General features: G+C 36.3%; 1 protein-coding gene across 3 annotated transcripts in view; it reads right to left on the bottom strand.

The window, feature by feature from the left end:
* PTPRZ1 (protein tyrosine phosphatase receptor type Z1) overlaps positions 1 to 26,457 on the bottom strand; it is a 162,776-nt gene that overhangs the window by 29,684 nt on the left and 106,635 nt on the right. For 2 of the 3 annotated variants that reach the window (XM_031674223.2, XM_031674222.2), the window contains exons 9-13: positions 24,388 to 24,572; positions 22,880 to 23,006; positions 16,445 to 16,491; positions 11,420 to 12,410; positions 3,881 to 4,025 (exon numbers count right to left, since the gene is read on the bottom strand). In XM_031674223.2, the coding sequence (XP_031530083.1) occupies positions 3,881 to 4,025; positions 11,420 to 12,410; positions 16,445 to 16,491; positions 22,880 to 23,006; positions 24,388 to 24,572 (1,495 nt within the window). Of the gene's footprint in view, positions 1 to 3,880; positions 4,026 to 7,990; positions 12,411 to 16,444; positions 16,492 to 22,879; positions 23,007 to 24,387; positions 24,573 to 26,457 lie in introns of those variants that run through there. The other variant, XM_072964593.1, reaches the window with a different exon arrangement.

Here is a 26,457-nt window from a genome sequence, read left to right on the forward strand (position 1 = left end):
ATAGATAGATGGATAGAGGACATGTCTGGGATAATGGGAAGAAGACATATAGGTAATGAAGTTTAACAAATTACTAGTATTCATTGTAGTATCTGGGTAAATACCAGCTCTATTCTTTTCAGCTGTGTAATCAAATACTTGTTGGTTTTAGAAAACAAGTGGTCCAATAATGTTACTTGCATTAATAAGTAACAAGGAAATGTATAAATCATGCCAATAAGCTTGTAAGTGGGAAAACTAAAATTAAAACAGTACAGGATGAATTCTGGATGAAAAGCATCTGAATTGGATTAGTTAGGTACACTTTCTAGTGCAGTCTTCCCAGGAAGTGACATTCTTCTTAAAAGACTGCATGATACTAAGAGGCTACCATGCTGGGTTGATAGTTACCTTCAGTGACCCACAGGTTTGAATTCAAAATCAAGAGAGAATCCATATCGCTTCTCTTCCCCCTCTCCAGAGCCAAAACAACTGTGTCTGTGGAAAGTTCTGTTTCACATTGCTTTTGATGGAGTGCTGCTTTGGTGTTTTTTAGATTCTAACTATTCAAAAAGCTTTCAAAAATTCACCCTCTATCATCTTTAAAAAGAACGTTTAAAACATATTCCTTACGGAAGGAATTTTGCATCTTAGAAACTTACGATTTGGCTCATGTAAATTATACCTTAAAACATCTGGAAAATAATTTCAAGGCATGTTATTTAACGTATGACAAGATTCAGTATCCATGGTCCATCTGTTCTGTATCAGCAGTGAACGTCTTCGTGTCTATGTGCTAAGTGTTGATAACTGTCTCCTGCTAATTATCACTCAGTCATGATGAAAAAAGTGATGACTGTTTTAAACTTGTAGACATAGGTCCTATCAATCAATGATAATCCGATTATTTAATTTACACCTTTTCATCACAGTATTTAGAATTAAAAGCTAGAAATGTGTAATTATTATTCCATTTTTGGATCCTTATACAAATATGAAACAATATTCATCATGCTGTATTCATCACAGAAGCCCTAAAGAAAGTCTGACTGCAATCTTAAAGATGATTTCATGGACCCTCCCCACTAGTGGTAAAAAGAGGTCACTAATTCTTTGCTGGGTAAGTGTCTGGTCCAAGGTCATGTAGCAAATGTCAGGACGATATGGGAAAGTGGCCCTGATTTCATCACTTCTAATTTGTTCTGTCTTTCTGCTACAACATGCTTTCCATCAAGATTCACACAAAACATAGAAGACCACCTTAAGTTAGGTAAATTAGACAAAAGAGAGGATTTACTATACCACTTTGAGATTATTTTTCTCTCCTAAAAAATTAGATTAGAGAAGTGTTTAAATATATAAACTGGAAAAATTTAGAAGGAAAGGACCATGTTATTATCAGGACTCTTATTGGTATGCCATTAGATTTGTAAACCTTTCTACAGGCTGCAGCTTCCACCAAGGTTTAGAATGTTTTCTTATTGGCTAGTGAAATCATATTGCTTAAAAATGCAGCTACACTGGAATTTGAATAATTCTCACAAACTTTAAAGAATGCACTAACATGGTCATTCTGTAATTCAGCAAATTGCTAAGTTATTATTTGCTGAATTACAAAATGCCCCTAGTGCATTTGTATTACTGACCTAAAAAGTTACATTTTGAAGCGAATTGACTTCATATGGTTGTGAATCAGAGAGATATGAGTAACAAATCTTATAAGGATATGTGATAGTTAGATACAAAAATACATACATAAAACCATGAGTGCTCATGTTTTTAACTATTTCTGTACTCAAGTTATGTGTTATTTGTGAAGAAAAGAGAGACATTCGTGAGAAAAGAGAAACATTTTATCGATGAAAGTCAAATTAATATTTTCCAACTTGTAATTTTACCTTTTTTTCTCCACATTAAGTACAGATGAAATGACCCATAAATAACAGGAGATAAAAACCACTCCAGATTTGAATTTTCCATGAAATCTCAAATCATATTAAATAAGACACTGATTTTAAAATTTGTAGAAAATAAACTTGGGATATTAAATAACAGAGATGAAGAGACTTATTCTACTTATTTCAACCTTGTGACTATAAACTGACATCTTTATTGAGATTTATTCAAATGTTATTTACTATGAAGTAAAATTTGGTCCTATTTTCCCTCCTATTTTATATTTGTTTAAACTCATTTTCCATTAACTTCAAAAATTGGCTTGGCAGAGAAAATCAGATTAGATATAAAGCAGTAATACGAGCAAACATGGTATCAATGTGGCCAAGAATTTTGGCCAACAAGCCCTGTGGGGAGTAGGAAGAAAAGAAATATGAATTTTTTGTTGAGTAGACATTTATGGACGAGGTACTGGATTCATGGTACTGTTCTAAGCATGGAATCTTCTGTAAAAAGAGACACTGCAGTAACAGGGATCGCTAAAGAAAATGGTTTTGTTTGCACCATGTTATGAACAAAACAGACCCCTAACCCATGGAGAGTAATAAAAGCACGATCTGTTCTCCATAGCCTGCAGTCTACTCTGTTCTGTCAAAGAAGGCAGATGTGAAATACAGGTGCTCATGTAAACATTCCACCTTAGCCACCAATGTGCAACCACATGCGGCTACAGGAAAATTCTTTCTTCTTAATAAGCATAAATTTCTTGACAGCAAGGACTCTCATTCATTTGTTCATTCATTCACTTAAAAACTTTTCTTAAATTTTTATTTATTTATTTAATCTTTTTTGGGGGAGGAGCTAATTAGGTTTATTCACCCATTTACTTAATGGAGGTACTGAGGGTTGAACCCAGGACCTCATGCATGCTAGGCATTCACTCTACCACTGAGCTATACCCTCCTCAGCATTCATTTACTTTTTCTACTTTCCCATAGTAGTTAACATAGTACTAGGCATATGGGAAACAATAAATATTTTTGAAGACAGTAAATATTTTTGAATGAACTAAGAGAATATACTTTGGAATAACACAAAGAGAGGTGATATGAACGTATAGAAAGATGTTGCTAAACAGAAAGGAATTATAAATCTTCTGAACAAAATTCTCTTTTATTTAAAAGTAGAAAGTACTAAGCTATGTCCTTTCTTAGTTCGCAGATAGGACTTCTTGAATCATCATAAAGTCTTTGTTTTCCAAAGACTGTTGTAACAGTTAAACTGATTTGCATTGTGCCTCTAGTAAACTTACCAATTTGCAGAATTCTCTGCTTGTTATATAGGATGGGAAGCTTATGATGGGTGCAATGTTCCTTGTCCTTTAAAGGTTTTAACAGGTTACTGATAAGAATGAAGCTATCTTTCATCCGCAAGGCAAATTCCAATGAATTTAAAAATCCTATGCATCTTAGTCTAGTCTATTTTCTAGTTATACTTATATTCCAATACTTGATTTTTGCTGTTGTACACGGGTTAGCATTTTTTGTTATTAGTATGCAGTTGATATGTATCTTATACAAAATCCACTGCTATAAAATTTTTTATTATATCAAAAATCATGTTTTCCAAAATAATACCTTTTAAAGTTATGACAGTTGGAGCATTTAAAGTGGGAAGTTTGGATTTATGTCAAATGCTATGATAATGTTTGAATGCTAATTAGATTAACATGAATGTGCAACTGTCAAAATACTGCGGTAAACGTTAACTGAGCTAAACTTCCTCCCTTTTACTCTTAATTGTTTGACAGAAGTGATAAGTAATCAAATCTCTTATTACTATATCTTTGGATTTACAAATTCAACTTATTCAGCTAGCTGGATAAATTCATGGTAGCTCTCAAGTAAAAGACCTTTTGAATATGCTTTGAAGAACGTTCAGGTAACCAACAGGCAAAATCAGAGCTCTATGAAACATACAGTTCCTCAACAAACACTCAACTTACCTCCAGTAGATGAGAATACCCACAAGAACCACTAGACAGATAAAAGTCAGGGCTGACACGATCACGAGGGGTATAACTGCCTTCTTCTCGGATTCCAACCCCTCAGCTAGACCAACGCGAGACTCATGGCTACTATTACTGGCCTCTGTAGTCAGAGAAAATCGAGAGAGTTGACATTTTAAGCTGTAGGAAAAGTACATTTTTCAGCCGAATAACTGCAACCTTCATTGCTTTTGCTTACCTTTAAAATTTCAACTTTATGAAGCAACGAATGTCTGTGATTCTACGCTAATTTAAGTAACACAAAGTTTAAAAAGTAAGGCAGGCTATACAGTTGCAAAAAAAAAAGTCACGGGTATGAGATGTGCAGTGTGAGGAATACAGGCAATCACTATGTAGTATCTTTGCATGATGACGTATCCTCACTAGACTTTCCATGGTGATCAGTTTGAAATGAATAGAAATACTGAATTACTATGTTGTGGAGCAGGGATTGACATAGAGTGGTAGGTCAACTATACTTCAAAAACAAATGAACAAATAAACTCAGAAAAAAAAAAGGTAAGGCAGGCTTATTGGAGCTGAAGAATTATAATATCCCAACAAAGATTCACACCCAGGAAAAGGTGCCGGCCGTGGCAAGAAATGAGCATAATATTGCCTTGAAAAGCTTGTTAGAAGGGAAATGAAAGTATTAAAATAAGAAAACGATTCAGTTTTTAAATCAAATGATCAGGAAAAACAATGCTACTTACCGAATCACCATAGATAATCTCGATTTTCCAAAATTAATTGTTATGGAAATATTTTTAACCTCACAATTAGGTAAGTAATTAGGAGCAATTAATAATTTCATGAAGACAGAATCTTAGGATAATGCTTTTTACATTAGGATAAACCTTCATTCCAGTGAACCAAAATTTAAATGTAAGTTGCTTTTAAGACATTATTTTGAATACCCTTCTTACCAACTGTTTTTCTCAGTTAAAAATAAAAATCCTATTGCATGTGAATTGAAGGAATGCCCAGATCTAAGAAATTCTTTTTATATATGCAAATGTCAATTATGAAAAAGTCAAAATTCTGTCTTTAGGTTAATTTTAAAAGGTGGCAAATAATGATTTTTGTGACCAACCAGGAGCATTATTGTTCTAGCACTTTGAAAATCACTGCAACTGGAACTATCCTTCCAAATTGTCAAAAAAAAAAAAAAAGGATTCAGAACTGCAGGGTGTCATTGGCCAGTCACAATTCTTCCCTTCTACTTTGAGGCGTGTGCAGAGGGAAACCAAGATGACTGAACATTAGAACCGTTCTGCCATGATGACATGCTGACACTGCTACAAAGTAACAACCCTTATCCTGTCTACCTGTAGAAGTTCTGGAAGAACTAAATTTAAGTTCCTCATCAGACTCTGTATTGCTTTCTACACATCTGGTGCATTTGGTACTTTTATACCAAGTGTCTTACTATTAATGATATGAGACAATAGCAATCAATTTAAATTGAAAATATTTAAGAACAAATTTGAGAGTCACAAATTCATAAATACAGCATTGAAATATACTTAACTGGAGAGAACTTAAGATTTTAAATGATAGCTTCCTTCTATAAGGAGAAATGATATAGAAAGGGTCAAGAATTTAATCCACTTACACAGAAAATATATCAAAGGAGTATAAATGACACTCAGATTTCCCAAGATGTTTGTTTTCATGACTGCGGAAGCATGTTAGAAAAAAGTGGAATTCAAAAGTGTGACTAAAAAATCATAAAACTGTATGAAAAGTGGGACTATTGTAAGTCAACCGATCCCTGAGCTGTAGTTAATAGTCTTGTGAGAGAAGGCTGCACTTCACCTTCTATCATGTTAATCATACGCTCTGGTCATGACATCCTGTGGTGAGGCTCATGTAGAGGTCTATGTCATCTGATGGTGAATGTACTGATATTTCTTTATGAAACTTAGGAAAGCAAACTGATTTACATAGGATTGTCTTCTCATTTTCTATTGTAACTCTTGTTACCTAAATGGAATGTTCATGGTTAATAAATGAAATAATCCACTTAGCGCAGTCCCTGGTAGCTAGAAATTACAAATGGAGGTTAGCATTATTATCTACTTCAGTCATTCTTGAAGTATGCTCCCCAGAACAGTGGCAGCAGCATCACCTGGAACTTATGAGAAATGCACATTTCGGACCCCATCCCAACCATACCAAATCTAATGAATCAGAAACTCTGCAGGTAAGACCCAGCAAGCTCTGTTTTAACAAGCCCTCCAGGTGATTTTGATCCACATTAAAGTTTGAGAACCAATGATGTACATTAACTTATATACAAAGTGAACTTATTTAATTATTTAGGTCTTTGATGACCACAAATATTTGTTGCAATATGTATATAGGTATATGAACATATATATGTATGTATCTTGATATATTTGCATACATATATATGAAATACTTCTGATCAAATATGCAATACATATGTAAGATATATAACAAAATATGTAACAAATTATCATACGGATTTATCACACGCACTATACACACGCACTAACACACACATATGCATGCACACATAGTCTTTTGTACAGACTTTTCTCATAAGTTCTCTGGGAGGTTGGATTTTAAAATAAACCTTTTAATTGAGGAGTTAGAATGATAAATCCATGGTAATTACACATTCTGAAACCGAGGTGTTTTATACAAGATGAGATTCCACATGAAAGTACAGACAATCACCTGGCTGCTTTGCATACTATAATGAGCAGCTACTTGTATTGATTTTTAAATTCAATAATTACGGCTAAAGTTTTTTTTGATTTGACTCCATAGTGTATATGGGTTACCTAAATGGTAAGAATCTACTACTAGATGATTAGGAAGATTAATTAAGATTAATATTTAAAAATACATTTTGAGAATAAAACAGTATAATTTTGGTATTACAAATTAAGCATTGTATATATTCTATTGTCCTCAATCATGAAAACATAGTCTCTAGAAGCTGGACACCAATAGTATGTTTCCAGTCTCAGTTTTGTACTGACTCTCTCTGGGACCTACGTCAAGCAATCTAGTATCTTTGGACCTCAGTTTATGGACTCATAAATTGCAGATACTAATATCTGCCTTATCTATATTGTTTTGAGGAACATGTCTTGTAAATTATTCTACATTCTAGAAGTTGATGATAAAATGATAAATTTCAGAATTAGTCTATATGCATAAGAGGCATATTCAATTATTGGATAAGACAGACTACATAGGATTTTTTACAGAGATAGCTTTAAAAACAGGCAACAATATCCCCCAAACCTGTTTGATCTTATTTACGTCATTAATGATGTTACTTGATGACGCTGGATGTTAATCGCATTTTCTCCTCATCAGTGGGAGAACACACCCTTTAAATAAATCTGATTTGAGAGTGGAAGAGAAATTGCTAAGTCTTAGTCAATACTAGGTTTGGCATTTTGCAATATATAAAGTCTTTCCATAACAGCATAATCTAGCAAGAACATATAGATGATGTCACTTACCTAGTAAGATAGAAAATTGGATGAGTTCCTGATGCTTTCCTTTAAAATAGATCTAATAAAAATTTTAAAACTACAAGTACTATAATTGAAGCCAGATAACAATCCATATATATGGCAACACTAATGAATATGGTGACCCAAGAGTTCATGATTCATTTTCACATAACAGAGTGTAAGTGTTTAAACTGGAGTGCAATGTTAAATTGGTCTCAAGTCAGAATGCAGAAAAAACTTCTCTATCAAAATGTACAAACTTTTAATTGATGCTGCACTGAAGGAAAAGCATACAACTAATTCAAGGGAAATAACACAGAGGAAAAACATCCTAATGAGATTGGTGTCTACGTTCTGGATTTTAAATATCCACTTTTATGCGATAAGAGTGTAAGAGGTTACTTCAGCCTATCTTTTGACTTACCACTGAGATTTAAATATTCTCATTGTTAATTTAAAAAATGCCTTAAAATTTAACAAAAGCAAATTATAAAACTCATGATCAATGCAATGAAATCATCTAGTATTTCACCTGCTTCAGGGTATTGAATTTCCTTTTTTTTCCCCATTGGCATCTAATGCCAACATCTGTATTATATACGCTGCAAGTAATCTGCTCGAAGAAACATCTGGCAGATAAATTCATCTGCGTAAAATACATTAACAACTGAAATGCATTTCTACAGAAAATGCTCTAGTGTTGTACATCTTGTCATATAATACTTATACATACCATGCATATTAATGCTCATTATTTAACTTCTTGGAAAGCTGTACCATAGCAAGTAGGAAGCAGAATGTATTTTGTGAGTTCACACTGCCCTCTTCAGACAACATTAACGTAATCAAAGGCATTTTTTAAAAATTAAAACCTTAAAAAAAAAATCTTACCGCTAACTCTCAAAACTTAGTAAGAGAACTTTTTTTTAAAGCTCCCAAGCTGATGCAGATGTGCAAATTACCTAATTCCTTTCCACTGGATGGGTCAGAGAAAGGTGCATATATCATATTACTATCAGAGTTTATAATTCATTTTCTACTTCGATAGAATTAGTTTACAACTTATTTTGGAATATAAGTAAACATTAAAATTAAAATCATCTAAAACACACTCCAATCTATTATTTAAAAAGCAGCATACTAAAAATGTATTATGCACACAGAATTGCTCCATGTAACAGGTATCTTGTAGAATATGAAAAAAAAAATTGACAATAGATAAAAATCAACTTATCTCTTTTAGAGAGAATTGAATTAAGGCCCAAAACATGTTGAGTATTCATTTGAAATAATGAATAAAATCAGGCTTTAAAAAGTGTAAATTGATTTGTAAATATCTTGATTTAAAAAAATGGTGGTCATTTTACCAAATTTCTCTCTCCATGATTTTTCTATTTTTTGAGGACGCAAGCCACCACAGCTCAATCTATCCTTTGGATCCATAACTAACCTGCCTCTGAAATGTTGAACACTTCTGAGTGCCCGCTACTAACAGTCGGTGTCGAGGACTGTGGGGGTCCAGGAGTCTTTTCTGAGTCACCTGCTTCCGGGACCCCAACGCCATCTCTTTCATTAACATCTGGAAAACTGAAATCTGTGGAAGTCTCGTTATCATTAAGGCTATCTGAGGCAGCTTGCCCCGATCCACTCTCTTCATCACTTGTGAGAACTGCCCATGCTTTAGACTCTGGGGTGAAAGGAGGCAGGGCATTCCCAGTCTGAATGTCATTTTCCTGTTTTCCATCATCGTGCTTTGGGGGTGGCACATTTGTTGTTGCTGGTTTATCAGTCTGACTGTCTGATATTACACCTGTGGCTTTATTTTCCTCTTCAGATTTCTCAGATAGTGAGTATGAGATTGGGTTATTCTGATCCACAAGACCGTTTTCCTGGCTGTCTGAATCATTCATTACCTTTTCCTGTGATTCTTTATAGGAGAAGCATGACATGCACTTATTTATGGATAAGCCACCTCTATCTCTGTCATCATAATCATCATCATCGTAATCATCACTGTCACCATTGTCACCACCACCCACTAAATCGGCATCAGATCTGGCACTCTGAATCAGCTCCGAAGTTGTTCTAGAAGGAAACAGCAACTTGGTTGTGGTTACAGAACCATCTTTGCTGGGAGAAACAGCTGTAACAGAAACATATTCATACACATTTCCTAAGGGAACAGAACGATCAGCAGTTACAACTGTAGGAACGCCAGCCAACACCTCATCAGAAGCAGGACCCTTGGTGGAGGTGAAGACTTCATCAGAATAAATAAACGTGTTTATAAGTGTATCTGGGTGTGCATCAGCTGATAAGACAGGGGTAGCAAATGCATGCTTTCCTTCTGGGGGAAAGGCAGGGTTAAGCTCCAAATTGGCAGTTTGGAATAACGCATCAGTACTGTACAAGGAGGGTACCACTTGCTGGGAACTTTCACTTTTAAGCAAAACTGGTTCAAAATATTTCTCACTTGCGTAAGAAATGGTTAAACCTTGAAGTGAAGCAGCGTGCATATTAGAAGTAGGCGATACACCAGAGACCGGTACAGATGCAGAGGGCTGCGTGTTTTCACTTGAAGCAGAATCTGATGCCATGAGATGCAATGCTGTTGAACTAATTTGATCAACCTTGGGGGTTTCAGCCAACACTGGGTCACTAGGCACAGCTGGAAGAGCAGTTCTAAGCAACGTGTCAACAGCAGAAGCCTGAAAGGAAGGCTGCAGCAACGCTTCAGTATTAAAAGAAGCTGAGGGCTCATAAAATAAGAGCTGGGTTGAAGGAGATAACATTTCACTAGAAGCAGGGTCAGCGGAGGCTGGCTCTGAGTTTGCACTAAGCACAGGTTTAAGTGAAGTATCACCAAATGCTTGAGATACAGCGTGTGAAGACTGAACTAAAAAGTTATTTTCTGGAACTTGACTAATCTCACGATCAAAAACCTTAGTAGTGGGATAAGCAAGCAGCCCTGGAAGTACGCCCTTTGTGCTAGACATGGAGACAGGGGACTCCTGTAAAGACGCATTCGACTTATTTACATGATCATACAGGTCAGGCAAGACTGCGCTTCCAGAACGGTAAGCCGGCTCACTGAAAGGAGAAATTTGCTGTTCAGTCTCATTGCCACGTATCATCTCACTTTTAGAAAGCCGCTTGTTATCATCACCAAACAAAGGTGATGGATGTGTAAATTCGGCTACAGAAACAGGTGAAGACACGTTAAGACCATCTGTGTCAGGTAAAAGAAACTCTCTATCAGAGGAGGCTCCAGACCACTCCCCATCACCAGAGAGGCCATGAGTAGGCGGAGGCAACGACGCGGTTGGGGTTACTAAGAAAGACTTAGGCATCGGTGTGTGGCTAGGGCTGCTAAAGAGGGAAGCCTGAGCAGAATCCTGCACAGGTACTGCAGAACCGTAAGGAACAGTGAAGAAGTGTTGGGAGCCCTCATTATTACTTAAGGCATAAGAAGGTTCAGGCCCTGAAGAACGTGCATGCATCACGGCCTCACTGCTGGACGGTTCAACTTGAGAAAACAGAAGCGTTTTATAAAGGACACCAGGTTCACTACCGCCAAATTCCACGGTCTCTGAAGCAGCACGAGCAGTGGTCTGATGTGACAGCACATCAGAGTACGGAGCAAGGCTGGGCTCTAACAGCGCATCACCCCCAGCCACTGGCAGAGAAGCATGCAGGGACACCTGATCACTCTCAAGAGCTGAAGTGACGTGTGGAAGGATTTCAGAGACTGTATACACATGGCGAAGCAATTCACTACTGAAGGAAGCAGAGGAGAATGGAAGCAAAGGCGCACCATCATAGGAAGACAGGATGGATTCAAACGACACACCGACACTGGGAAATACAGGTGTAGCATGCAAGGCCGAATCACTACCTGAAGCAGCAGGGGTAGTGTTGAGGATCTGATTGTCAAGCAACAAAGGGGTGGCTAGAGGAAAGACGTCACTACTGTAGGAAGGTTGAACAGGTGTCTCACCGTTGTAGACTGGCTGGGTTGTCTGCAAGTGGACCCCGTGGACGGTGGGGACTGAATCATGCTGTCCGGAGGACGGAGTAAAAGCATGAGGATTTACCTCCGTTGGGAAGGACGCAAAGGTAGGATAATGTGGCATCTCCATATCCGTGAGCGAGGGGCCCTGTGACACCACGGGGCCTGGAGAAGAGGACTTGGTGGTCTTCTCGGGTTCATCAATGTCTGTCTCAGTGTCATTAGTCTGGGGAAAGCCCTCTCTACCTGATCCGACATCGGGCTGTGTCGTCACATCTGTGGTATCAGGAAACCACACATTTCCATCAAGGGAAGGGTCCCCGAGAGACTCCTCCGAACCTGAGGACGCTGAATCTTCAGAAGCATTTCTTGTAGATGCTGGTACAAGGACATCGTATGTGACTGCCTCTGGGTTTTCTGAAGAAGTTTCGTAGCCATGGGATCTGTTCTCAGAGATGAATGGCACAGCCGAAGTTGCAGGACTGGAGCCTGAAGAATCATCAGCTTCCGTATCGAGCTTGAAACTGGTCAATAAACTCTCTTCCTCACTGATGTCGGTAGATGCCTCTGGAGATTCCGTTCCAGAAACCATATGGAAAGATTCCACAGTCCCAGACAAGTTCATCTGTGGAACTCGGACAACACCATCACTCAGAGAGGCCGAAGTGTCTTCCAGAGTGAGAGGTGGCAGCTGGGTCACAGGGCGTGAAGTCAAAGGGACACCTTTTTCTGGGGCTAGTTCAGTGACTAGTTGGGAAGTGGAATCTAAGGATGTGTTGGGAGTACCACCCTTTCCAGAGAATTCACTTCCTCTCGTTGGGGACCGGTTAGTCTTGGCTTCATTGTACTTAGCCCCTCCTCGGTTGTAGTTTGTCGTGGTAGGAATCTGGGGTTCCTTCCTCCTTATTTGGTTTGTGGCACTGTCTCTACCAGGATTCACAATGGTGTCTTCTTCAATGTCTCTTCCCTCTTCTTCCTCCTTTGAAAAGCAAGTAAGATTTAATGGAACATCTGGAAACATGAGAAAGATGAAATCTTAATAATATCTTATACTGCATTATACTGCAAATCTTCACTTGTGGGATCTTGGCAACTTCTCATAAAGCACCACCCTATCAAACCCACACCTCAATTCTATAACCTTTATTATCTAGCCTCTAGGGAAAGTAATTAAACTCAATGAAAACATCTTATTTATGTCTGCTTTTGTTTTAGGGACGGAAGTAACGAAATGAACAGATATCACAGCTTTCAAAAGAAGAACACGCCGTAGTTGTATTTCCTTATCGAGCGTGTTATTTCACATGGTATTTATTTTCTTGTTCTTATATTTCTCTGTTCAGTTCATCTGGCAACAAGCTAAACAGCCATTAGATTCTTGTAATGTGAAATGGCAATGAAGCAACTTATTTCAAAGACCAAAGTAGGTGTATATGCAGAATGCTTCATTGTATATATTCAGAATAAATCACAATTTTAAGCCATCATAAGAGGAAGGTTTAGGACTAGAAGAGGTTTTTGTTTTGGTTTGTCATTTTGTTTTAAACACTTTTCCCTTAGGATTTAATCTTAGACCTCGGGGGAAATTTTAAAGACAGCTTGTAAAAATATGCTTCTAGTCCTAGCCCTTTAAATTTGTTTCCTTTCAAAACATCATTCAGGTGACATCTTTTGTGAACATTTAAGTCACTGTAATGGTCCAGGAGTGATCTGGCCAGAGGTCAACCAAAATCCATGCTTTCCGTTTGTTTTCTTAACTGCACATCTTGTGTTTAATCAGATGCTTAGAAAACTAAATTGCCAAACGTATCAAAATATGATACGTTTAGTCCACATGAGACCTGATTTTGTCAGTTTATTGGCACTGTCATCTGTTAGATCTTTCAAGGTCATGTCCCTTAAAAAAAAAAGAAAGAAAGAAAAAATTGATTGAGTACAAATTGTGAGAATTTGACCAACATCAGTAGAAAGAATCTGAATCTTAAACCATGTGTGCTCACGAGCTTTTGTCTTGCACACATAGAAAGCTGCTCTGCACGAAACATAAGCTTTCAAGCATCATGCAGTAACGACTGCATCATTATCCAGAGCTTAATTATTTAGTCGGTTTTAAGAATTTTTTCTTTTTTACTTCAAGGCATATGTGACAACTCTGAGAAAGGAGTCTGCTTTTATGATCTGGATGGTATTAATGCTGAAGTGGAAATTCTCCAGAGTTTTGCTAAGGATCAATGTGAAGCAAATCTGGATATTTGTCTCATTTTCTGGTATTCCTTCACACTCACATTCTACCAAGATTTTCTAACTTTTTTTTCCTGCTCTATTCAAGCCTCCATTTTCTTTTTTTAAAAAAATGTTTATTGAATGAACAAATGACTATTTTTCATGAATATTTATTTAGTTCTTAAATGGAGGTACTGGGGATTGAACCCAGGACCTTGTTCTTGCTAAGCATGTGCCCTACCACTGAGCTAACACCTCCCTGCCAAACCTTTATTATCTTCTCTCCTTATCCTCAGCAGATGGCTTTCCTGTTTACAGAGAAAATAAAAGTCACAGACAAAACCACCCCTTTCCCTAACATTAAAATACCCAAAACGGACCAACCAGATTCACCCGGCCCCTCTCATCCTGTAGTAACTGAGGTGTTCCCCTTCCTTTCTAATTCCTACACTTGCGTTTTAAATCCTTTCTCTACTGTCTTTTCGGGAACTGAACACAATTGAGTATTTCCCTCTATTTCATGTTTTCAATTTTGTTTTCTCAAATGGATCGTTCTTGTCAGCTTAAACTCAAACCTCCTCTACTTAAAAGGAACATAAAGGCAAATCTCTAATTCAGCTTCTAGTATTCATTCTACCTCTTTCCTCTTCACAGGAACGTTCCCAGAAGACATGTCTTCTATAGTTCCTGCGATCTGTCCATCTCCATCAAGTCCCACAATAACATTGCTTCTCTTCCTCTTTGCTTACATTCTCACACAAACACACTTTATCATTCTCTTATTGTAAGCTATGCAGATTTCTATAAAATTTTTCTTAAAACAGAAGTTACTCACCTTTTCTTCTGTCAGATCTTTTGGGGAAAATAAACCCTATACACATATTAAACACAAATATTCCTTTCACTGCTTTTTTTTTTTCTAGCAGATTTTAGACTGTGAGGTTCAGATACCTCTCAGGATCTGACGAAGGTGATGGACCATTCATTAATCCTACTCAGCTAAGTATGGTGTGTCTCTATGAGGTAATGTTGTCTTGTGTCAACATTTCAAGAGAGTATATGATTCATGCTCTATGATTATTTTAGACATATCTGAAACCCCAAATATTTTAATGGATACTGTTTCTTCTAATTGCTTATGGAGTTACTGTGAATTCCTCTTCCATTCCGGTTTTGATCTGTATCACACCTGTTACCCCTCACAACTTCTATTTAAAAATGTTTATTAAAAAGCCTTGATCACACTGGAGACACTTTGTCTTTCACAGTCATGCATTCCTATTGGAAGAGGATCTGAGGAATATCCCTCAAACTATTCATTTCCGTATTTGGGTGTAAAACCATTACAGACGCATTCCAGGCAAGTGCCGACCTCTATCATTCATTCCTGCGTGAATCAATGAAAGTGAATAGTGTTGTGGACTGTTTGTGCTCCCCCCCAAATTCATATGTTGAAACCCTACACCCCCACAGTGATGGTTTTAGAAGGTAGGGCCTTGGGAGATCACTAGTATCAGATGAGGTCATAAGGTGGAACCCTTATGAATGGGATGAGTGCCCTCATATTAAGAGTCTTGCCAGAGATTGCTTCCGCTCTGCTCGCCACCATGTGAGGATGCAACAAGAGGTCTACAGCCCCAAAGAGGGCTCTCATCAGAACCCAGCAGTGCTGGCACCCTGATCTCAGACCCCTAGGCTCCAGAACGGTGAGAAATAAATTTTTTGCTGCTTATCAGCCACCCAGTTCATGGTATATTTTCATAGCAGCCCAAACTAAGACACAACCCCATGATTTGTAAGTATAATTTCCTTTTCCTGCCTTTGACTTGATTCTAGTAGTCATTTCTAGGTATAATCATATCCACATGCCTGTGCACATGTGTGTGAATGCAAACACACACACACACACATACCTTTAGTTGAATTCTGTGAACTCGTGTTGAAATATGGACTGATCATTTTAGTAAAAGAGTTTTTGTAAGAGAGAATTATCTTAAGATAAAAAATTATTGAGGTAATTACACATGTGATAACACAACCTAATTGCTATTTATTGCTAGATAACAGCATCAGTTTCCACACATTATCAGCTCATACACATGCATTTACTTACAGACACATCCACAGTATCACTAACAATAGCACCTGGATTCAACACATCATCTCAGTTATAATGAATAACACATTTGGGCTTAGGAGGAAATATGAATACAGTCACTTTCTCTCTTTTGTAGGAATTAAGACAATGTTAAAACTTATAAATATTCTTAAATGCCCATTTACATAAAGGACCTGGTGCCAGCAACAGACATTTATAATATAAGTAGTCCAAACACAAATAATCAGATTAAATGGGCAAAAGAATATATACAATTTATACTTTGGCTCATATTTATTACTGATCTACCAATCATTGGTTAAGTTGGTTAAAAATAAGCTGTAGTAATATTAAGAGTTGCTTAAATATTATTTTAGACTTTCAGAAACATTTTTATATTAAAAATTCCAATTTGGGGTATAGTTCATAGCTATGTTTACTTTTAAAGTTCATTTTTTCATTATCAACCCTTTTCTATCTCTTTTTAAAATTGTATCAATTAAAGTGTCTTCCAAGTTCTCTGTAAAAAATCATGTATATTAATTACATGTTTATCTACAAAGCTCAGCAACCAAACCCACAATGAATAATATAACACGAACTTTTTATTAATGCAAAATCTGAAACCTAACCAATAATTCAAAATAGACTTTTCAATTTTAAAGCACTTGAATAAAAAATAGCTATGATACCTTAATTATTTCTTCAGTTCCAATTAATTCAGGAAAGAGGTCAAGTTCTACAAAATTAAAAACAAAATTATTAAAAATTTTTTCAAATATTTCAGCCTTATGGGTCTACTGTAGGATGGAAAGAGGAAAAGAGACTGTTAGCTTGGAAAATATAGAATCACTCCAAATGAAAATGTCAAATTTCAGTTTTCAAGACTACTGAACATTACATAACACTACCTAAACCTCTATGAAACTGCATTTAAAATCTTCATCTCTATCTTTCACTCCAGCCCTCTTTCCTATTCTCATCCCCAAACGTAACTGAAGCTAAGAAAGGAGAGGGGCCAACAGTGAGGCTGATATTACTGGTTGTAAAAAAAAACCTAAGTAATTTTTCATCAATGTAGACTCACTTTCAATCTTAGTATGGCTGATAAAAGCATAGTTGGGGAAATGCCAGGGATCTGGGGAGAACTGACAGATTCATTTTCTTATTCAACTACTTATTCCTTAAGTTCCTCTTCTGACTGAAGGTCAAGTAATTCTTTTTGTTCTGCAGACTTGGGCTCATATCTGTTTGTACACAGGGTGCTGTAACAGGTAAAGTGAATGTTTTCCAGCAGGTCCAGCCTGGATGGGCAGCAGAAAGGACTGACCAGACTGAGTCCCATGCCTTCTTCCCAGGGACACTGAGCGAATGCTGTCTATGCAAAAACCTAACGACCAGGAGGATTCAAGTCTGTCTTTCCCAACTGACCAGAATCCACACATTTCTAGTCCGTGGATATTTCAATCCTAAAACAAGACCTGTTAGTCAATGGTAGGAAAGGTAAGGAGCTGGTTCTCTCTCCAACAAGGAATCTAGCCTCACTGCCAAATTACTGAGGAGCTAGAGGACCACTTTTCCTCGCTTTGCATCCAAGGTGCCTAGATAATCTGGAGGATGGGAGAGAGGGTGACGGTGAGGGCTTGAGCATTATCACAAAGATGTCCTTCTCACTCCTATTATTTTAGAGGCTCTTGTTCCATCTCCAGAGTTTATGCTCTTCACTATCCTAATACTGCGTAGGTTCTATTTTTCATGTCTCTATAGATCCTCAAACGTGGGAAATGCATACGCTATAGAATTTTCAGACAGAAGATAACTGAACTAACATTAAATATTTATCAACCCCAGGCCTGTTTTACAATATAGACTTACTGAGTTTATTTTTTACCATAAAATTTCTTGGTGTTAAGAAATGTAAAACCATAAAATATAGTTAAATGCCTGAACTCTACTTAGAGGAGAATTCAAGTAAAATGGCGAAGTCAGGAGAATTTAGATAAAATTAATACTCTTGACTATTTAGCTGTTTTAAAGTTACTTACCCTGGACAATTTTCGGTGCTATAAAAATAAAAATATTCACTGGAAAAAAAATCAGAGCTTTAATTTTTTAACTCTTAATTATTATTTTTTGTTGTTGTTGTTAAAACTGGCCATGAAGGAGTTTGGACACTTTCATTTGAGTCATTAGTATTCTCCTTGTTCTATTTTTATCTCTATGAAACTTTTTTCCCTCACACTTTTTCATGCTCTTTTCTCTTTATATTTTCAAATTAAAGTGACCTCAACAGTCTGAAAGAGCTGTGTCTCTGTAACCTCTCAGGAAACCCAAACAAGTGAATTTAAAAATGAGATGTCACTAAGCTGTGAAAGACAAATAAAAAGAACCTTCAATATGATTTTCTAGAAACTACAATTAGAGAAGTTCATGCATGGGAAATCCTTCAAATTCAGCACGAGACAATGCATAATTTTACTGAGAAGGCTTTTAAATGCAGACACTCTTTTTCATGTATTTTAAAAATACTTTAACGTTTAAGGGAAAATCATAATCAAATACCTGCTAGTGATACCTACATTGTATGTATCATATATTGTATATTTCTCTGTTAAGAGGCTACAGAAAACTGTCTCAATGATAGTCCATTCTCTTCACCATGCTTAAGGAAGTGTTCTAAAAACTTTTTTTTAAGTGGCCTAACTTCACCTAAATTCATACTTCTAATAAACAAAAGTAATTTTCTTATTAATTGTCAGAGGTGGGGTGGGGTAGACATAATTATCACACTGAGGACTGGTCTTCTTTGCTTTCAATATTCTCTGTGTGTATTGCGTTTGATTAACTTTTATCCATTTACCGGAGCATAATTTAACTATACAGATTACATAACTTAACTATTAAGTTAACACAGATAGTTGTACCCGGTCATTCCCTCTACAGGATATCAGAATCAGTGAGTTCCGCTGTTAACTGTTTTACTATTTGCTGCAATAAGAATTAAGAAGTTTCCTTTGGGTGGTGTCCTAGGCCCTGGATGCAGAATGAATAATGGACTCAGGCAGCCTTTACTCCCTCTTGGTTTCATAGTGCTCTCGTGGGCAAACACCCCAACCACGGATGCCTTCATGTTGGTATGTAAAAACCCACTCCGAAGGACCTTCATTCTGGTTTCCTACCAGACTTAGATCATTTGAACCAACTGAAATTCTGGGGTTGCCCTGGAACACTTCAACAGCCCCACTCCAAATAATCCAGAAGTCTTTTGCTGAGCCTCTTCAGAACAATTTTGAAAGACAGTTTTTATCTGTCTGGAGAATCTGAGCCATGCTTCTGGGTCTGAGAGCTCACAGCACTCAAGGTCTAGCTCTGGTGCTTGGCACAAGACCTCCCAATGGGTACCCTTAACCTGCTGTTTCCTTGCAAATAATGACCAATGTTTTAGGGGCCACTGGTCTGACTCAGGCACTACTGATATATTTAACAGTCCAAAAATTATACTGGTTTCCAGAATCGACAATTCTCACTTCATCAAAATAGACTCCATGAAGGCCACAAAAAGTCCAATAGTGAAGACTGTCTATATCTATATCTATCTATCTATCTATCTATCTATCTATCTATCTATCTATCTATCTATAGATAGATAGATATATATATATTTGAGTTAACATGTAAAATTCACATTTATGTGATAACTGAACAAAAGCTACTGGACCATTCTGGCTTTGCTCTGGGACACACGCAATGTTAGATTTTCTAAAAGAGCATGTTAGTCACACATTAATACTCCACAACACAAAAAAGCAACACTGATGTAGATTGGCAAGCATGGCTTATTTAATTGTTCAAAGATAAGCCAAGTTTCACAGTGCAAAAGGTAAAAGCAATGTAGACTGCAGTCTTTTTAAACTGTGATTTTAAATGTCATTATGTAATAACACGCATAGCATAGTGTAGTATAGACAGAATAAGCACAGATGTATAGCAATTTAACAAAGACAACTATTATGCAACTGAAAAGCACACAAAACAGGAAAATGTGTTGCATTTAAATTAATTTGCCATGCATTTAAATTTAACACATACAATTATCAAGGCCCTAAAACATGTACTTAAACACTGTCCTCTATAGCTATATAATAATTTGATCTACATTACAGAAATGAGCATAACTATTTTAGTTGCAACAAAATAATTATATTTATGAATTGTTCACTCATAAATACAATTTTCTAAAAAGCTTTTGAAAAGAATATCCATTTCTGTTTAACCTTTAAAAGGTTTCCTTAACAAAATTAAATTCTTTCTGAATGTGAGTTTATGCATTTATTTTAAAACAGCAGTTTATAATAATATGTAATGGACACTCATTTATGGTAATACTGTTGTACACAACAACAAATGTAGTGAAATTCACAAGCAATAAATTAATCAAATTAGCCCAAATTAAATGCACAATTTGGAAGAGTGATTTTTTTCCTTCATAGATACTGATTAGAATATTTAAAATATTTGAATATTAGAATATTTAAAATCTGTGACTGAAAGAATGAAGGCAATTATAAATAACCTCCTTCATTTCTTTTTAACAAAAGCAACAAACAATACAACATTTAGAAAACAGCTTATCCCAAATAATAACAGATTAATTCAACAAGGTGTATTACACTGTTACTAAGATAATGAAACAACACGATTAACAGGATGAAATGGTACTAATAAAAATCATGAAATAAGGGGCAAACTCAAAAGCCTCTTACATCTATACTAACCACATAAATCATAAAATTTACAAATCTGATAAGTACTATCACACTAAACCACAAGACAGGACTGCTGTCAAGACTTTTACTGTGATACATTTACCACAGAAACAATATTTAAGATAATGTACTTTCAAAAATGAATTGAAAATATATGGATTGAAATGCCATTGCAGTCTTTACGATCAGAAAGAGTGAGTTCTAAGAGAATTAATATTTTCCTTATAAAAAGAGCAAGGCCTCAAACTTTGGGTAAATTGGTTTTTGATGAAGGACTTTTTGGTAGAAATAATTAAAGAATAAACTAAGTTTTAAACTTTTGGCTTTTAAGAGTAATATCACAGAAGAATATCAAGTTAAATACAATCTTTTAGTAAAACATCATTCCTGTACAAACTGCTCTAAGGGACATCCATGGAGATTAAACGACGTTTCCAAGTTAGCATCTCATTAGTTCAATGGTGTCCTGATCCTTTGAATAAATAGAAATTAAGTTATAATATTTGTTATTTTGTACAAATGTGAAAGTGCTACAAATGATAGAAGAACGTTGTACGTTGTGCCAACATCGAGTCAGTCTAAAAGGATCACTCAGAAATCACTTCTGTAGAAAAGACACTTGATCTGCTTTTTTCATATGCAATAAGCTTCTCTCTCAAAAGACAAAAAGGAAAAAATCTGGAAAGTCTAAACTTCCAGCATAGTTTACAGTATGAAAGCACACAACATAAATAGCTAAAATTATTTTTTGGAAACTCCTGGGAAATTGTTTTATGTTCAAAAATTAGATTGGTATAATTAAACCAGGATGGTAAAATTAAGTGAATGTACGCAATGTAATTCATATCCTAAAGTACACAGTAGGAGTAGAGGAGATTTTTATATGTCATATTTAATCAGTGCACATATGATATTGGCCAATACAGTCAACAGCGTCCTGCTAAAGATGTAATTTTTGGGGTGGATAAATATGGGAAACTCTGGTGAGGGATGACATTCAATGGAGGAGCGTGATATAGTATTACTGAAACCGTGGTCAGTTAACTTGATACTCATCTTTCAATAAAACTTAGAGCTCATGTTCCATTTAATTACAACCTGATTTTGAAAAACAATGCTAAATAAAAGCAATAGGAAAGATGGTTATACCCAGGCCATGAGGCAGGTCATAAGAAATATTATTAAATAATGATACTGCCATCATGACAGTAGTAATATTCATTAGCCATCAGTGTTCCAACTTGGGAAACATCTTGGCAAGTTTTGTAGCCTGCTGAAAAGGATACATAATCTAGCATCTAATGCTTTGATATACATTCTTTAACTGAAAAATTCAGCTAGTGAGAACCACCATGATGAGGTAATCAGTGAACAAGCTCATAATAAAGTCCTGCTATGGCATATAGATCACAAATGCAAGCCAATATACATCAGTTTTCCTTCTGTACATAAAAGTGGAATAGGCAACAATTAGTATCACTTGTAACCACTGCCATTAACACCTCGTGAAAATTTCAGTGAGTAGCCTCATCGTAGGGATGATCAAAGAATATTTACATTTATGAATATGTGTCTGCATGATATATAAACGTATATATGCGCACATACATATACACATACATATAAAACTCTATTACTTCAAGACTGCTTACACTAACAAAAGGAAGACTTTCGTATGTAAATCTGTAAATAGTCAAATTATGATGGTCAGCTTCATTCTTTCACTTAACTGAACTTCATTCAATTACTGCATATGCTTTGAGATCAAAGATTTTCCCATAATACTTAGAGAAGAGGCATGCAAATAAAATACGATTAGAAACACACTTTTTGTTTGCTCCTGTGAAATAATACTGGCAAATCTAAGAGGAAAGCTCCCCCTCGCCACCAAATTACAAGAGTGGATTAAAATATCTAAGATAAACTTTTGAGATGCTTTGTAGATATTTCAAAGAACCTCACATGATCCTAGGATCATGATATACTTACTACAAAATGCTTTGTGGGCTGAAAGAGGAAAAGACACAAGTGAAACCAACTCTCCATCATCCAAAATAACAGTCTTTACATTTAGTCAGCAGTTTTCATCAGATGACCAGTACAGACATTGCAATCGGTTTTGCGGTTCTTACTTTACAAATAGAAAACTTCAATATTAAGAGTAAACTTACTTATTGTTTTGTACCAAAATTGCTGAATAAAAAACTGGATTCTATGCTTTACAAAATTTCCTGATGATCCAGATTAAAAAGAAAATCGTTTTGCCTTTGGGCCAAAAGAATACAAAGTCAGAGAGAAAGCACCAACACATTCAGAAATTAAACTAGCCTCACTTATAAGGCACATCAGGAGAGCACTTACCAGGGTCATTGGAAGGCATGTCGACAATCAGCTGGTCGCTGTATTTTCCATACAAGCCATTAGTGCATATGGCTACGATTTGAAGAACATAACTCATATTGGGTAGTAAATTATTAAGAATAGCACCCTAAAAGAAAGATGGCAGTAACTATACAAATATGTTGTTCTCACAGGAGTACTAACATACTAGACCTCTGTCCTTAGAAAAGTTTTTCTCAGTTGTTCATAGAAACTATTTTCATTTCGTTAACCTAAGAAAAAAGTTTATGCGATGTTGTTAAGTTGAACTTGTGATATTTGTGAATTAGGAAGATACTGGAAAACTAGGCTTTTTAATTTTTCTTTTTAAAAATCAGATCTGGTTTGAGAAAGTTTCTTTATTTTTTAACTGGGATTGATCAAATTCATAAATGAGTAACCAGAACGGTAGATTATTGTTTTCGGCAAACAAACCTGTAGCATTTGCCAGGGGCAAAATGTGAAAAATGAATTTCTCTCTTTTATTTTAACAATGTATAAGCCAGACAGGACTAGAATGATTATCTTCTTTGCATCATTATGGAATGAAGAATAGTATATTCCCAGAGATTCCACAACTTTCCCAATTCACACTGTCTCTGCGGTAGACAACCCAATTAAAGAGTTATTACAAATTTCATCTGTCTTGTTTATATGACATTCAACACCGTGATAACAAAGACAGTTTTTGCTTAAATGCAGGTTGCTGGGACTTGCGGGACTCTTGCCGTCTGTACTCAGAGGTCAGCGTCTTGGACCTACAGTGAGGTCATTCTTGGGCCACACCTAGATGGAGTTTTCTCAACTACACCCCAACACTGCTCTACCAAGACAAAGTTTAATACTGAGATGCTCAGATCACAGAAGGAATCTGTACTTCGTTGTCTTTCATTCTTGTGCATGGGAGGGAGGAAGCAGAGGTGGATCTTTCCCTGAGGATTACTTGCCTCGTGTCCTGAAAGTACTGACTCAGTTGACTTCACATGTTACTTGAGCATCTGATGCAAAGAAAAGGACATTCAAGTCCCCTACTCTAGTCCCCACTCTGTGCTCCTTGTGCTAGTAGAGTATGACGGGGGAGCTGTTTCACACAGGACGGTATCAGAGCCTGAGATTCCAGTCCCAGTTCTTTCCCCAGGTGTGAGAGCACAAAGTACTTAACTGTTCTTTGAGTTCCTTTCTTTATAAAGGAGACTCCCCTAGATGGTCTCCAGTACGTAAATCTCTACTGTAAGTGTTTATTCTACAATGCGGTTGTTGGCAAAGTCAAGGTCTCCGTGTAATTCAAACCATAAGTTAAGAACCTGGTGTAAATCATTGTAAGTTTTGACATAATTAAATAAAGCTTCTGCTTCCCCGTCTCCGACTAGAGAGCTTCATACAAAGTCTAAAGTCATCAAAGGCAATGATACACAATTATTTGTAAATTCTTACCCTGAAAATTAAACTAGAATGTCTTCAATATATGAAACAACCGATCTGATAGTTACCAAGTCTTGGTAGCCGTCAGTCAGAAACTCGTGCTTGGTCTGGTCTTCTCCCTCCAACCGCTGGTACAGCACAGCAAACTTCTCAATCATGGTATCATAAACCACTCGAGGTCTCTCCCATGTCACAAGGAGGCTGGTATAGTTCTCCGGGTCAGCTTGAACATTTTCTGGTTCTGAACTACAGACTTCAGAGGGGAAAAAAAAAGTGCACTTATTGATAGAACAGCCAGACTCTAGGATTTTAACAAGTAGCACATTCTATGAAAATTTCTGTTGTATTTTAGTAAAGGCTAAAAAGTGACACTTTCCCACTGTGGCACTTTTATTCATGCCATTTCCTGTACCTGAAGTACTTCTTCCTTCCCTCCTACCTCCATCTGCTCAAGTCCCATCTTCCCACCCAGGAAAGGTCTCCATCAGGTGCTGCCTCCTCTCTTCGGCACAGTCTGATCTCTGCTGATGTGATCTCTGTCATTTTCAGTTGCCTCTTGTGTTTACCACTATTATTGCATTAATTGCGTGTTCCCTCATACTTTTCTTTTCTGAACAATTCTTAACTCCCCTAGTAGATTATAAACATAAGAACCGGAGTTTTTTTTTTTTTAATTTCTCTACTGCCTAGAACACTGTCTTGAATAGATCTGGCGTACAAATTCATTTTCATAAATAAAGGAACAAAGGCTATCTCCAAGTTTATGGTGTCTTTATTATTCTAGTTTGGAGTAATGAGGAGAATTTCAACGATAAAAGATGGTCTATGATCAGACATTTTGTTGTTTTAAAATCCTTGAAGTAATCAAAAATTCCCTACCAGAGAAAACCACAGAAGAACTACTAAAAACTATCATTTCAGTATTTTTCAGACCTGCTGACAATAAAAATCCCACTTTGGCATCATAAATAGATTAAGCAATTAATTTTAGGGAATTAGAAGATTTGCTTGTCTTAGCTGGAAAAACAGTATTTTGAAGATCGTTCTGGGACTTCTTAAAATGAACTGAAGCCTATGCTGGGAATCATGCCAAAAATGCAGCCCCATCAGGAAGAGGACTCTGATTCTTTCCGAAATACATTCATAATGTGATAATTTGGACTAACTGTGAGCATAGAAATGATAAAACTCATGATATTGTGCTAACGGAGCAAGACAATAAATATAATCTCTTCACAGGCCAGGTAGATTCGCCAAAGAGAGGGAGAAAAGGGTCTCTAAGGCCAGAAGAATGATTACATTCGTGGAATCCAGACTTCGCTTTCAGGGGACACCTGAAGTTACAAAAAGCACTAGATGAGACTGTGCAGTTGACTTAAGTCAACCAACCGTTATTGTTACCAAAACTATTTCAAGGACTCAACAAAAGCAAGCAAGCAGCAGCATCACAATGCGACCAAAAAGCTTTGTCTCTCACAGTCTGTAGTTTTTTCTCATGAACACAGGAGGGCACCCAAAACTAACAACCAACCTTACAAATTGAAACAAATTTTTGTGCGGTTTTTAATAATAGAACTTTTAGCATATGTTATGCTATGTTAGCAGTGGTATATAAATGATTCAGAAAAATATACATTATATACTTTAAATAAATGTATGAATAACTTTTTATGAATTAGAGACAGAATTTTTCACTGTTAAAACTATAATGTTGTTTTTGTTCATTGAGGATGTAGGGTGGGGTGTTCTTTTAGGAATAAGAGGACAATTATTCCATTATCAAAAAACATGAATGCAGAATTAGAAAGTGTATTCTAATTGAGGTCTGGACTACATCACTGTTACTCTATCTAGCGCCACTCTTATTAGTGTCCACCAGATGGCAGAAGACCACCAAATCATCTCAAAAATGAGACACATAAACTGGAGGAACAGGATTGCCTCCCTCTTGCTTCTAATGAACCCCAGTTATTTTCAGAAAGTTGAAAGTGATTCTGGACAATTTCATTTGTAGACTTTGTTCTCCTAAAATCAATCCCATTTTTATAGAATTAGAATGATTTCAAGTGAACTATCTCTTCCTCAAAGAAGAAACTCTTAAAACGCATTAAGGTTTTATGTATGCACATAAAACACAA

This window comes from Vicugna pacos, chromosome 7 (genome assembly GCF_048564905.1).
Source record: "Vicugna pacos chromosome 7, VicPac4, whole genome shotgun sequence".
Lineage (NCBI taxonomy): Eukaryota > Metazoa > Chordata > Mammalia > Artiodactyla > Camelidae > Vicugna > Vicugna pacos.